Genomic DNA, 15,388 nt, shown 5'->3' on the forward strand with positions numbered 1-15,388 from the left:
TGCCTCGGCAGAAAGCAGAACATAGCACCTACATTTCAAGACCCAGGAGAGGTAATAAAGTACAATTATTTTGAATTTATGATTAAGCCATAAATTACATGTACTTTTTATTTCAGTTGGTCAGCCAGAGGTTGGGGGAGGAAGGGATGGGGTCAGAGGGGGGCAGAACAAAAAGCCTTTCCTTTGAGTAGAATGTCTAAATCAGGGCAGGATCCAGGGACACCTGGAGGACTTACAAAGGTACCAGTCTCCGAGTTGGGTCCCACGGGGGCCACAGTCCAGAGGCCTGAACCTCCTGACAGCCTGTGCTCTTCCTGCCCACAGGGCCAGAGTCTCCAGCTACAGTGTCCAGGTTGACTCAAGAAACAAGAGTCGGCATAGTTTCAAGTTATACCACATCAAACGATCCCAGCGCTCTGGGTCTTGCTGCCTCTAAGCCATAGGTATTTTTCAGCGAAGGGGGAACTCATCTGTAAAAATACTAGTGACCGGACCTGACAGGTAACGTCGACCTCAACCAAAGTAAACCTGGTTACCACAAAATTCTGATCCGACAGTGGCTAGACACTGACTCTTCTCACCCTCGAGAACCAGGTGGTGAGATTTCCCTGTCTGGTAGTTCCTTCATGTGGCTGTGGAAACAGATATATGGAACAGTTAGATGCAAAGCTGACAGAACACAGGGCGTGGGGCAGGATAAGAACGCAGCATCTGGCATGCTTCCATCACGCCAGCCTCGGTGGTTCCCCGGCCATTGTAATAAGTCCCCTGTTCAGTGGAGCTTGCAAAGCTCAGTCGCACACATTTTCTAATCTGAACTCACAACAGCCTTGGGAAGGAAGTATCATGAAGCCCCCATTTTATAGTGGAGGAGGAGACTCAGAGAGATGCTGACAATGCAGTGCCAACAGACAATGTAGGAGCCTGGACACTGGTTCCTGATGGGAAATCCCACAGCCTCTTACTTAGGCTAAACCAGTGATGAGAAGAAGGGGATGAAGGGAGGAAGGGAACTCAGAGGAAAATAGAGGGAAAAAAGGGAATACATTAAAATTTATATTGCTTTTTTTGCTTTCATAGTGGAATTTTGAAACTTTGAAATAACTGATTATTATAGTAACAACAGATATTTTAAAGTGAGTTCCACCTGGGTTTAAATAAATAAAAGTAAGTCAGGTGTGGTAGAGCAAGCTTGTAATCCCAGCATTCAGGAGGCTGAGACAGGAGGATCCAGGTTTGTGGACAGCCCCAGCTACTTAGTGAGGCCCTTTGTAACTCAGTGAGACCCTGTTTCAAAATAAAGAATAAAAAATAGGGCAGGGGGTGTAGCTCAGAGGTAGAATGCTCCTGGGTTTCATCCCCAGGACTGCCAAAAAAAAGAAAGAAAGAAAGAAAGAAAGAGAATAGTTATAAATAGTGACTAGTAGTAGTAGTAATAGTAGTAGTAGTAGTAGTAGTAGTAGTAATAATAATAATAATATAATAATAATAATAATAATAATAAATAATTCAGGAGACCAAAAGGGGTTTGCCCAAAATGTTTACCTACCACTTGCCTTTGTCCTGAAACAACCCACTGCCACACCCAGCTCCTAGTTAATTATCATAATTTGGTTGATGCCCCTTGAAATGTATAATCTGTTCCACAGAACACACACACACACACACACACACACACACACACACACACACACACACAGTTTGTCTCTAAGCTACTTTTAAGTCCCAAACTCCCTGGTTACATGCAGTCTATGGAAAACATCTGTGGCAAAGTAAATCATCCTACCCTGAGAAAGACCAGAGTGTATTTTTTTCCCTTTAAGTGTGTTTTGAAGTCCTGGTTGGAAAATAAGTGGAAATTGTAAATCTGTTTGCAAATCTGGTCATGTCTAACTTTGAGATTAGGGCAAAGATTCCAATTTAAAAGTAAAACCGTGACAACCCCAGTTAAGCGTGTCCTCAGGCACTGCCAGCAGGGCCTTCGCTCACCTCCACGGGCGGTGGATTTATTACAGGCACCCGGCGCATTCCCCATCAGACACCCCTGGAGTATTTACTTGAGACAGCAGGGTTCAGTCTGTACTTCCTCTGCAGACCAATATATTATAATAAATTGAGCTAAACTGTTTCCTTTTCATAAGTGCTATGAAGTTCAGATTTCAGATATCAGCACAGGGCTGGGGTCCCTCCATGGGGCTACTTGTTATGTGGATTCCAAAGTATAAAGAAAAAAAAAGCAATATTAGAATATGTATATTTTTTGTTGTTTTTATTTTTGTAATATGAGATAGAGGAAGATTTATTTTAGAAATTAAATATGACATCTTAATTAAAAAATAGAGAGCTGAGCGTGGTGGTGCACACCTGTAATCCCAGTACCTGAAAGGTTGAGACATAAAGATCACAGGTTCGAGGCCAAGCTAAGCTTTAGTGAGGACCTCTGCAACTTGGTGAGACCTGTTCCAAAAGAAAACAAAATAAGTCTTGTGGTGTGGCTCAGTGGAGGGCAATCCTCAGTATAAAAAAAAGAAAGAAAAAGAAAAGAAAATATAGTCTAAATGCCAACACTGGAGTATACTATACCACTATGTCTGCCATGGATCAGTAGGAAACCAACTATTTTACCAGTATCTGAAGGCAGAAAGTGGGAAAGTAGTAGGCTTTATAGCTTGCACATCTGCTTCTAAAATAATGACACTAATTTCTTCTGTTTATCATCTACAATGGCTAAAGGTGAGGGATGTATATTTTTTAAAATATATTCCTGATAATATATAAATGAAAAAGATAATGTAACTAAGTTTTCATTACTGACCTAGTCCTTAAAATCTTGAGAAAAACAGAACCAGAAACCAACAGAGCATCATGGTCTTTCCTTCCCTTCCAGCCAAGCCATTAGGTGAGGGAGAAGCATCGCGCTGAGGTGCGGGAGGTGAGCACAGCAGCCCCAGGCAGGGTCAGCGCAGGAGCAGGGTGAGGAGGACAGCCCTACGTGGGGAGGAGGCCTGAGGTGGGGCCTCAGACCCCAAGTGGCAGAGAACAAGTTCCAATTCATGTTTCTTACTAGATGTGTAACCATGGCTAGGTATATCAATCTCGCTTCAATTTCTTCTTTTGCAATCATAGCTAATATTTGCTTCTCAAGGTTACTTAGAGGATTAAAAGGAAGCTTGACTTGTTATTAGTTCCCAGGGAACATGGTTATTATTTATATTACAACAATTCTCTGTGATGAGCACATACTGCTTGTGTGTGTGGGGGTACTCGGGATAGAACCCAAGGACATTCTACCTCCAAGCTCTATCACCAGCCCTACTTTTTATTGTGTTTGTTTGTTTGTTTGTTTGTTTGTTTTGTGGTACTGAGAGTGGAACCCAGGAGCATTCTACCTCTGAGCTACACCCACAGCCCTATTTTTTATTATTCTTTATTTTGAAAGAGTGTCTCAGTGAATTGCAAAGTACCTCACTAAGTAGCTGAGGCTGTCCAAGTAGCTGAAGTTATCCGTGAACAACTTCCCAAATGCTGGGATTATAAGTGTGGGCCACCACGCCCAGATCATAGACTGCTTTTTATACCAGAACAAAACACTTCAGAAGTTACTGAATATGAGAGTTGTACTTTTTTTGTGTGTGTGTGGTACTGGAGGTTCCTGGAAGCCCTTCTACCTCCGGGCTACACTCCCAGACACCTATTTTTTATATTTTTATTTGGAAACAGGGTCTCTTAAACCAGCAAGCCTGGCTTCGAACCTGCGCCATCCTCCTGTCTCCACCTCCCAAGTGTGGGGATTACAAGTGTGCGCCACCATGCCCGAGACAAGAGTTGTACTTTTACAATACATATCTACTGATTTTAAAGAAAATCACCATAATGGCTCTCATCTCTTAGAAATTTAAATTACTAATAAAAGTAAAAATTACTAATAAAAACTCCAAAGTATCCAAAGGGAAGAAATTTATTGTCTGAAAGTAACACCCATTCTGACACAAACCAAATATTCAAATGGGGCAGTACTTAAAAAGTAAAATAATAATCTGTTTATCAACAGATGATGCTCAACAATGGGATACATACTTCAGAATAGAAACCTAGTAGTCAAGCGTGCCTGTAACCCAGCCTGTGCCCGTAATCCCAGTATTTGGAAGGATGATGGAGGATCACAGGTTTGAGGCCAGCCTCAGCAACTAAGCGAGCCTTTAAACAGGATTAAAACCAGCCTGAACTACTTAGTGAGGTCCTCTGCAACATAGCAAAACCCTGTTTCAAAAAAAAATAAATAAAATAGGGGTGAGTATGTAGCTCAGAGGCAGATGACCATGAATTCTGGTTCAATCCCCAGTACCACCATCAAAAACAAAAAATAAAAGAATAGAAATCTAGTTTCTAAGGTCAAACAGAAGAACAGGAGGGGAACCCCAGGAAAGATGATCCTGTTTAGAATGGAAAAAGCTACATATGCAACCTGCAACCCATTCTGGTTGCTCTTCTGCCTCGTACTAATAGAGGGATCGTAGATAAACTGCTTAAGGAAAATAAAAATCTCTGCCATCTCCCTCAGAAGATTATATGGTCACTGTGATTGCTTATGTGAAAGTGATCTGTAAACTGTAAAGCAACAGGCAAATGAAAAGCAAAAAGATTAAGACCAGGGTTCAGCAAATGCAGAAATCACTACCTCAGAGAATGTAAAGGTAAAGGAACACAGCATTACTTATCATTCATTCATACTGCATGAGAGTCTTTACATAATCACCTTTCAATCCTCCTGCAGACATTAAAGAGCAAGTCTCAGACTGGTACACTACAAAATTAATACTTTTCTAACAGGTACTAATCTCTCTTTTTAACAGAGATATAACAGGACTCAGACTCAAGATCGCCAGCAAAGAAAAGCAGTGGACACTTAATACTGTCTTAGTTTCTCTGTGTTTATATTTATATAACCCTTCACTTATGCCAAATGATGCTTGTTTTTCTATTTAAAATAGTGATCTAAAATCTCCCTTTAAAATCAACTTATATCAGTGAATGAAAAAAGAATAAGTTTATTTAGAGAGAAATATTACCATCGAAAGAGTCCAAGTCAGGGGTGGGAACTGCAAGGACATGAAAGGTGATATTCAGGAAAACTAAAATTTAGAAAACGCTTACAGGGATATTCCATACTGGGAATTTCTATAAGGCAAAACGCAATATTTACACACCGCCAATATCTAATCTAGAACCTTACCCGTTATCTGGAATACAGGGGACTCTCTATGAACACTCAATTAAATAGGAATGAATCCTGATAAACACTAGGCTTCAGCGCTGGCTCTTCCTGGCTCCAAAACCAATCTATCAATCTAGAGTTCACCAGGCAGCTGAAGTGAGGTAGGCCTTGAATAATCAGAGGGTAGAATGAAAGACAGAATAAACCCTGAAAAGCTCTCTAAGTAAAAAGATAGTTTGCAGGTTGTGCACTGGAAGTAGAGAAAAACTGAAACCAAAGGGAAAAAATGCAAAGCCTCCTCAAATCCCTCAGCCTCAGCTAGCCTAACCATGGCTGAAATACTATTTTCCAAAGAACTAAATGACAAAGAAAAAGAATCTGTCAGATGCTCCTGAGAACAAACTAACTTCAAAACGAGGAAATACTTTCTCACTGATAAAAATCTACACAGACAGGAAAGTGGCTTAAAAAGTCATAGTAAATTGTTTTGGGTGACATAATAGCTCTGATGAGGAATCCTAAAAATTACATTTGGGAATTCAAGATATGACAAACACTTAAAATGAAAAGCAAAGCAGCTTTTTAAACTTTAGTAGTACCTTTTATTTTATTTATTTATTTATTTATTTATTTATTTATTTATTTATTTATTTATTTTGGTGGTGGTACTGGGGTTCCTGGAAGCCCTTCTACCTACGGGCTACACTCCCAGACCTATTTTTTTTATATATATATTTTTATTTGGAAACAGGGTCTCTTAAGCCAGCGTGGCTGGCTCTGAACCAGCGCAATCCTCCTGTCTCTGCCTCCCAAGCACAGCAATTATAAGCGTGCACCACCACGCCCAGACTTAGTGGTACCTTTTAAAATAAAAGCTAGCCAGGCGTGGTGGTGCACGCTTGTAATCCCCGTGCTTGGGAGGCGGAGACAGGAGGATCGCGCAGGTTCAAAGCCAGCCGTGCTGGCATAAGAGACCTTGTTTCAAAAATATAAAATAGGTCTGGGAGTGTAGCCCGGAGGTAGAAGGGCTTCCAGGAACCCCAGTACCACCAAAATAAATTAATTAATTAATTAATTAAATTAAAGTTATATGCTCTCATAACAAAGTTTCATTATTAATACAAAATAACAAAAAGTTTATTTCAAAACACATATTCTAAATATATACCAAATAATTTAAACATCACAATGTCAATATAATTTTGAATTGTACTAAAATTACCAAGCATAAAGTAGCAGTCTCCTTGGTGAAGAGGAATTGCCAAACCAGGTGTCTCTATGTCCCATGAGATCTTAAAACCAACATGCCAAGTGTCAGGGTCTCTGCCTTCCAGACTGGAATCATCATCACTTTCATCGTCAGAACCTGTCAAAAGGAGAGAAAGTGATCAGGAAAGAAACGTTTAAGCTAAACTTCAGGGTTTGCAGTCACTGCCTTAGAAATAATTGATATTTTAATGGTATATGACTATTAAATGAAGTACATTCTTTTTATATCATATTTGTTACAGACATTCTAGAAAGCTTTTGGTAAAACGCTCTTCCTCAGAATCTAAATAAAATGATGAAAAAACAATCACAACTGCTGGGGAAGATAAAGATTATTGTGTTCAATTCCAAGCAATAAATTAGGAAATCTGAATTAAGATATCACTGTTTAGATCCAGACATAGTGACATACATCTGTAATCCTAGTACTTGGGAGGCTGAAATTGAAGGAGCCCAGGTCCCAGACCATCCTCAGCAACACAGAGACCCTCAGCAACTCAGTGAGACATTGTTTCAAAATACAAAATAAAAAGCCCCTGCCCCATACTTCAGAGGTAGAATATGCCTGGGTTCAGTTCCTAATACCAAAACAAGAGAGGGAGAATGAGAGGAAGAGGGAAAGAAAGAGGGAGAAGAAGGAGAAGGGAGAAGAAGGGAGGGAGGGAGGGAGGGAGGGAGGGAGGGAGAGAGAGAGAGAAAGAGAGAGAGAGAGAGAGAGAGAGAGAGAGAGAGAGAGAGAGAGAGAGAGAGGAGACATAAAGGGAGCACAAATTGTTTAGGAAGATTTTAATTCCCAAAGCCAATACAGAAAAAAAGTAGAAGTAAACCTACCACAGAAGGTACAGAAGAAGTTGTTAAAGAATTCTCTTAGCTGGGCATGGTGGCGCACATTTATAATCCCGGCATTTGGGAGGCTGAGACCAGAGGATTACAGTTAGCGGACAGCCTCAGCTACTTAGCAAGGCCCTCCGCAATTTAGTGAGACCCTGTTTCAAAATAAAGAATAAAAAACAGGGCAGGGGGTGTAGCTCCGAGGTCGAATGCCCCTGGATTTCATCCCCAGACCTGGAAAAAAAAAAAAAAAAAGAATTCTCTTTCAGAAAAACCTAGGCCCAGCGAGTCTCAAAGAATTCACTACTGAACAATTAAGGAATGTTAATCTCACTGTACTTTAATTTGTTAAGACCATAGGAAAGGTTTCCAATGTCTTAAATCAATGTAAAAATTCAAAATATAAGGAAATAGAATCCAAATGCAGCAGCATATTAGAAGAACAACATTCCATGACCAAGTAAAACTTATTTTTGGAATTCAAGGATAGTTCAATATCAAGACTTAAAATTCACAGATGAGATTATTTGCACTTTTAATAGAGCTATAAATAATCAATAAATTCAATCGGACTTTACACTACTCCACTAAACTCTGGTCTTCAAGAGCAAGGTCCATTTTTATCTATTTCATCCACGTTTAGAGCCCTGGTAAATGGCACATAGAAGACATTCAATGGACACTTGTACTAAATTTATTGCTTAAACAAAATGTTCCTTCAGTTCATAGCATTTATGATCCTTACTATGTTAGACGGTAGGGAAAGAAAATGTTAAATTGAAACAAAATACAGAAATATCTCAGATTAAAATAAAAATGTGATAATGTATAACACTGCTGCTAAACTAGTAAGCTCTCAACAATAAGGTTTAGAAAAGAGGTTCAACAAGAGATAGAATGGAAAGAACAGATTTCCTGAAGAAGGTAAAAATTAAAAGACAACAGTGTTTAGATAAGCAGAGAGTAGCTTAAGTCACGAGGGGAGACAGAAAGATGCAAAGTTTTATGCGATCAAAATGAACAATAAGCCGGGTGCACGCTTGTAATCCCCGCGCTTGGGAGGTGGAGACAGGAGGATCACGCAGGTTCGAAGCCAGCCACACTGGCTTAAGAGACCCTGTTTCCAAATTTAAAAAGTATAAAATAGGTCTTGGAGTGTAGCCCGGAAGTAGAAGGGTTTCCAGGAACCCCAGTACCACCAAAAAAAAAAAAAAAAGAACAATAAATCATGTTTTCTTGCTGCATCAGGGTCATGTGACATAAGCAACCCAAAAGCACATGCGCCCAGGTGCCACAGACCCATACGTGACCTCACCTATACATCAGGGTCAGAAGCAATACCCAAAAGGTGGGAAAGGGGAGCGTCCTTTATAATTATTCAACTATTCGTTCAGAGTACTTTATACTAAGTATAATAAAAAAAAAGAACAGACCAGAAAATCCAAGTTTCATGGGTCTCCCCAAGGAAGGCACTGCACTAAAGGACCTCTGAGGACACATCATACACACACACACACACACACACACACACACACACACACATATATATATAATTTTTTTTGGTGGTACTGGGGGTGGAACCCAGAGGCTTTCTACCTCCGGGCTATACTTCCAGACCTATTTTATATTTTATTTGGAAACAGGGTCTCACTAAGTTGCTGAGAGCCTCACTAAGTAGCTGAAGCTGGCTTCAAACCTGTGCCATCCTCCTGTCTCAGCCTCCCAAGCGCGGGGATTACAAGCTTGCGCCACCACACCCGGCCACATCCAATATTTTTTATTCCTGAAATTGGAATCTAAAATCTAATACTGCCATATAAATAAAATTTTAACCTTTTCATACTGGCACTTCTTCCTAATACATTATTTCTCAAGTACTTCACAGAGTATTCTTTTTTTTTTTTTTTTTTTGGTGGTACTGGGGTTCCTGGAAGCCCTTCTACCTCCGGGCTACACTCCCAGACCTACTTTTTATATTTTTATTTGAAAACAGGGTCTCTTAAGCCAGTGCGGCTGACTTCAAACCTGCGCGATCCTCCTGTCTCCGCCTCCCAAGCGCGGCGGGGATTGCAAGCGTGCGCCACCACGCCCAGCTAGAGTATCTTTTAATTAGAGTTTTTTAAGAAAATAGTATCACATAATAAAAAGTCCAAAGCCATTTCCTAGATTAATCAAAAAAATGTTTCAAAAAGAATTATCTAGAATAGGAATGGTAAATACCTTACATTATCAAGGCACATGGATGATTTGTTGACTAGCCTTTTTTGAGTCCTGGTGGAAAAGAATTCTAAAACTTTCTCCAGGTCCAGACTCAACAAGTGGCATAATCAATCACTAATATCTGTCATGGACACCAGAGGGGTTAGTGGCTGCACCTGCACTGCACAGTTGCTATGCATGTCCGATGGCATTCCACAGGCACTTTGTTTTTATACATAAAACATAGTCGCACTTGAAAAATAGCAGAATCTTGTAATCCCAGTACTTGGGAGGCTGAAATGAGACTAGAGGACTGCAGGTTTGTAACCAGCTTCGGTGAGACAGCAAGGCCCATCACAACTTAAAAAGACCATTTCAAAATTAAAAATAAAATAGAGCTGGAGGTGTAGCTCAGAGGTAGAATGTCCTTGGTTTCAATTTCCAGTACAAAAAATAAAATAAAAAACAGAATTTTCTCACTCAAGCTTGCAAACCAGAAAAAAAAAAAAATCCCTACAAAGGTCTGTAGTTTTACTTGTACTGCAGTAATGATAAACTACTTTGCATAAAAATCCAAATTCCGAGCTTTCTTGAATGTCAAGATCTGGTATTCCTGAGCCAGTCAGGTGGCTATAGAAAAGCAGCTGCCCCTTTTAGACAAATTATCTTGTATCTGCTAGTCATGGTCCCCTGTCAGCCACATCACTTCACTCATCGATGGTACCTGCCTGTATCTTACTCTAGAGCTGGAACACAACGCATGCAGGCAAAGCGGACCCACAACTTGCTTTTGTAAATAAAGTTTAACATAAACTTTATTTACAAAAATAAGTCATAGTCATGTTCATACTGTCCACACTTGATTTTCCATATAACAGCCAATGGCTGAGTAGCTAAAACATAGAAAGACTAACTTAGAAAGGTGAGACTAACAAAGCCAAAAATACGTACAGAAAACACCTGTGGATCCCTCTCTTCAGTCTTAGTGTGGTGATCTGACAGAGACACCTACCATATATATTAATAAAGAAGCTCAGCTGGGTATAGTGGCACATGCTTGTAATCCCAGTACTTGGGAGGTTGAGACGGGAGGATTGCAGGTTCGAGGCCAACTTAGACCCTGTCTCAAAATAAAAAGAATAAAAATAGGGTTGGGAGTGTAGCTCAGAGGTAGAATGCCCCTGGGTTCAATCCCCAGTAACACATTAAAAGGAAAAAAAAATACTCAGCCCACATAAAATAATAATGACTGATGCTAACATACAACATAATAACTACTGTTGAAATCAGGCATAGCCAGACCAATTCAGCAAAAGGATACTGATATGAGAAATCGTGTTTCTATTTGTGATAGCCCAAGGCTTCAGGATGCTTCATTCCAAGAGCCCTAATGACAACAGATGTAGCAAATAAAAGCACACAGAAATATTTTAAGAAGGTTCTTCATGTGTTACTCTCTAATTAAAATGAGTGACAACTTAATTTTTAAGGGATGTTTTAAACTACCAAGTCCATGAATTTTGGCAGCTTTAATGCCACCGAGTATGGACATTCTGGTAAGTTGTAATCTTTACAGGCTAACAGGCCTGCTGACTACGTTCCCTCTAACTTTCACCCTGGCACTCTTCTCAATCTGGCACCAATAAAGTCCTGAGTGGCAATCAAAGACACAATTGCAATCAGTGTTTCCTGATGGCTCTCATAAACCCAGCACCTCTGAAATGTGCTCATTAAAATGATGCCTTGTTGAGGGTTCTTCCCCCTTTGGGCTGCGTGGGAAGGAGAGAAGTTGTAGGTCTGATAGATTTTTTATTACTTAGAGTGTTGCTCGCTTTCTCAACTTGTAATTATCTATAGCAACTGCAACTGGTTACTCTCACCCTGTGTTACTTTGGAAACAAGTAGAGGCAATGGGTTCCTACTTGCCTTTGAGCCTCAGTAAAACTGGAAGGATCTAAGTGCCTGAGTGTTGTGCATTCCCAGCTCCCACTAACCACGCTGTTTAGGAAGGGAGCGATGTGACAAAATAGAAAAGAATGCAAAGTGTTGCAGTCAAGCTTGAAAGGTTTAAATCTTCTCCAAAGATTAACCAGTTTGATGTTTTAAGCTACCTAGTTTTTGAGGAATAAATATCCCATTTAACTAAGAATGAATTCCATTTAATATTTTGTTTACATTTTTAAAGTTATATGCAACCACTGTTACACAGAAAACAAAGGCAGAAGTCTTGGCATGACTGTAGAGATTATAGCGCAAATAAAATAAATATACTGCAAAAAAGTGTTTAACAACATACATAATTAAATATTAAATCAATAATTAACCCTCATATGTAAATATATATTCACCATCACCAAAAATTATAAAATAGGGTTATTTTTTAGCCGCTATTCCTTTAGCCAAGGGCTAAGATTCCTAAGACTTGCACTCCTGCAGTTACATTCTGTATTCGCTGATCCCACACCCTAAAGGGCTTAAATAGTGGGTCCCTTCCTGCCCAAGTCACAGATCTGGCGGCAGGAGAACCCTAAAAGTCAAAGATGGTCAGCTGGTATACCACACCTAATGAGGTCTTACTTGGCCACTGCTGACCTAAGACTTGCCAATGTCTGGGATGGGGGTCTATTTTTTTTTAATCTGGAGGAAGACAGAAGGTAAAAGGGGAAGAAGGTGAGGGGTTTGGGGAGGATATGGCCTGGTGTATGAGGACAAGCACAGGCAATCCTGGGTTGCAAGAGCAAACATGAGAAACATCACGACTGGCGAGCACAAGGCTGCAGCGGTGGGGACAGACCAGGACATGCAGTGTTCTGTAAACCACAGCAAGCCATCCAGAATTATACTAAGGGCCAGAGACACCGATTGACTGGAGGGCGCAAGCTCAGCACACCTTTCCCAAAGCGATGGTAAACGAGTACAAAAGAAGCCAGAGAACACTGAGGAAACACCACAGAAGGACTAATCCTCTGGAAAGAAGGCTACCCAAGGAGGAGGCTCCAGACAGAGTTCTGCAAGTTAGAAATGCTTTCCCTGTGTGGGTGGAAGGGACCGGGAGTCAAGCCTCTTCCTGACACAGAGCACACTCCTTTCTCAGTGACTAAGGAAGGAACAGGCTTGAGAAATGGAGAGAATTTAGAAAAGTTTGAAGGGGAAAAAACTAATCAATCCTAGCTCAGAATCTGTAACAGGAAGCTGCTCTCAGGTGCCTCGAAACAGGCAATTCAGGACAAATGAAGTCCCTTGACAGAGATAAATTGTAAAAATAATTATAAGTTTTCCGGGATTTCAGGCAAAATATTGAAAACTCTTTATGGAAAAAATCTAAAGCCCTTCAACATGATGTCTGGCTCTGTCAGCTTTCAGATTAAGCATTTGAGGAAAAAAATTTAAGGTAAAAATATTCACATACATAGGAGGACCTCATTACATCATGTTTCATGAACTTGGGAGAAAAGAAAGCAAAAATGGGAAAGGAGAGAAAATTGCTTTGAGGGCTCTGGGCTAAAGCTTCAAAATCATGACACTCGGTGAAGTAAAATATAAAATGAGGAAAGGAAGCAATGACGCCTCTCAAGCAACACATTTCTCTAAACCAGAACTTGTAACAAGAGGGGTTGTGATTCCTTGGACACCTCAGAATGGTACAAAGAAAGTCATACAGGAAATCTTCATGCTATAAATAACAGAGGACACTAGGACCAAACTGGGCTGATCAAAAAACAAATCTAGTTTGTCATTCAGCTTCAGGTAAGGCTCTATCCAGGGTTTGACGTGCATATCCAAGACCCAGCTTCCTACATTCCCAGGCCTAATGAAAAAGAAAACTGTGGCCACAAAAGGTAGGGGCAAGCAGTCGGCAGCCACATGAGCTAAAGAAACTGGTCGTGTCATTAATGTTGAAACAAGGTTCAGTAGAGGCCCGTGAGGTGCCTGGTCTTAGTAGTATGTGAGTCAATTCCTTACCTTTTAAAATTAAACCTGTTTAGATTCAGCATCAAAAGATTCAGCATGCTATCAAAAGAATCCTAATCCTGAAGGGAGATTAAAGTTGCAGAAATTACGAGTCACTAGAGAGTAGCTGCAATGTAGCCTTAAATAATATTTAATTCTTAATTTCTCAAGAACAAAAGATTTCCTGAACTGGGGCAACAAATATTCATTTTCAATTATATGCAGATACAATAGGATCAAGATGAAAATCATGTCTTCAAGGAGCTTACCAATTTAATTCAAACACGCACAGAAAAATACCTGTGGCTTTTTAAGTTAGAATAGTATTTATTGTAAGGAGAACAGCCTCAGCTACTCAGTGAGGCCCTCTGGAACTTAGTGAGGCCCTTTGCAAACTGTTTCAAAATAAAAAATAAAAAGTAGAACAAGGGGTGTAGCTCAGAGGTCAAATGCCCCTGGGTTCCATCCCCAGACCCACACACACACACACAAAGATTGAAAATAAGGAAATAAATTAAAAAAACAGAAGCTTCAACAACAAAATCATATGGGCTCCAAATAAAAGGGAAAAGTGGAAAGAAAGAAATAACAAAGAAAGTAATTCAAGAGAATGTCCAAGAGTTGAAGGACAAGTATTTCCAGACTGAACTGCCTACAAAAATGCCAGCATAATGTATAAAAAAATCACTGTAGTATGTAAACATTATAAAAAAAACTCAACAAAAAGTTGACAGAAAGGATGAAGAAAAAAATCAGAATCCTCAACACGAAAAGACGACAAAAAATAAAAGTGATAGCCAGGCGCGGTGGCGCACACCTGTAATAGCAGTAATACCCTCAGCAATATAGTAAGACTCTCAGTAGCCTAGAGAGACTCAGCTTCAAAATCAAAAAGTTAAAAATAAAAGGGCTGGGAGTGTAGCTTGGAGTTACCATGCCTTTGGGTTAAATCCCTAGTACCACTAAAAATCAATAAATGCTATGTCCTCGAAGTCTGAAGAAAATTAATTTCCTGCCAACATTTCCAAACCTAAAGCCCATAAACAGGCCAAGATAGACTATAGATCATTTAAAATAGTCAAGGCCTCGAAAATAAAAACTGCCTCCTAAGAAAAAAGTTCCTAAGAACTTTTTTCTCAAAAATGCTTGGAAGACATGTTCTGCCAAAATAAAGAGACAGATCAGGGAGGACTTGGGGAGCAGGAATTTGAAGAGTCAACAAAAGAGGTGAGAGGACCTGGACTGTGAAGAGGGACTGCTGCATGCCATCCATAGAGGAGAAGGTGACAGCATTCAGAAATACAGATCTCTAGGAAGAAATATCCGATGGTCCCACAGCTTTTGAGAGGACACTTAACAGTTGGTGGAGGCTTGGGATTTGAATGGTCATAAGTACATAGAAAAGGTTGCTACCACACAAAGAACATGACCAGCTAACATAGGAAACACCAGCACCATGGCTGTGGTGTGGCTTAGTGTTAGAGACAGAAGGGCTGAAGGCACCCTAACTCAATGAGACCTTGTTTCAAAACAAAAAATAAAAAGGGCTATGGGTGTAGCGTGGGTCTGAGTTACGGTGCTGGCTTCAAACCTTCAATCCTCTTGTCTAAGTCTCCCAAGTATAAGATTACAGGTGTGTGGCACCAAACCCAGCTAAAATGTTTCTGATTCTGTTTTCTGTGGTACTTGGGATGGATCCAAGAGTGCTCTAACACCAAGCCACACCACAGCCGTGGTAGTGTTCTTATCACTATTCTAGACATGAAAAAACAGAGTTGCAATGAATTTAAGTAATTAAAGTCCCTAAGCTACTTAATATCAATACAAATTATGTCAATCAATACTATAGAATATAAATGCTTAATTTTAATATCATAAACAATAAAGACTAGCCGGGCATGGTGGCGCATGCCTATAATCCCA

At 40.0% G+C, this 15,388-nt stretch overlaps 1 protein-coding gene across 1 annotated transcript in view; it reads right to left on the bottom strand.

The window, feature by feature from the left end:
* The window catches only part of FTO (FTO alpha-ketoglutarate dependent dioxygenase), a gene marked incomplete at its 3' end in the record, with an annotated part of 419,239 nt that overhangs the window by 261,135 nt on the left and 142,716 nt on the right, over positions 1-15,388 (bottom strand). The window contains exon 4 of the mRNA XM_080702521.1: positions 6,438-6,581. Coding sequence (XP_080558647.1) covers positions 6,438-6,581 — 144 coding nt within the window. The remainder of the gene's footprint in view (positions 1-6,437; positions 6,582-15,388) is intronic.

This window comes from Muscardinus avellanarius (genome assembly GCF_963383645.1).
Source record: "Muscardinus avellanarius genome assembly, chromosome: 10".
NCBI lineage: Eukaryota > Metazoa > Chordata > Mammalia > Rodentia > Gliridae > Muscardinus > Muscardinus avellanarius.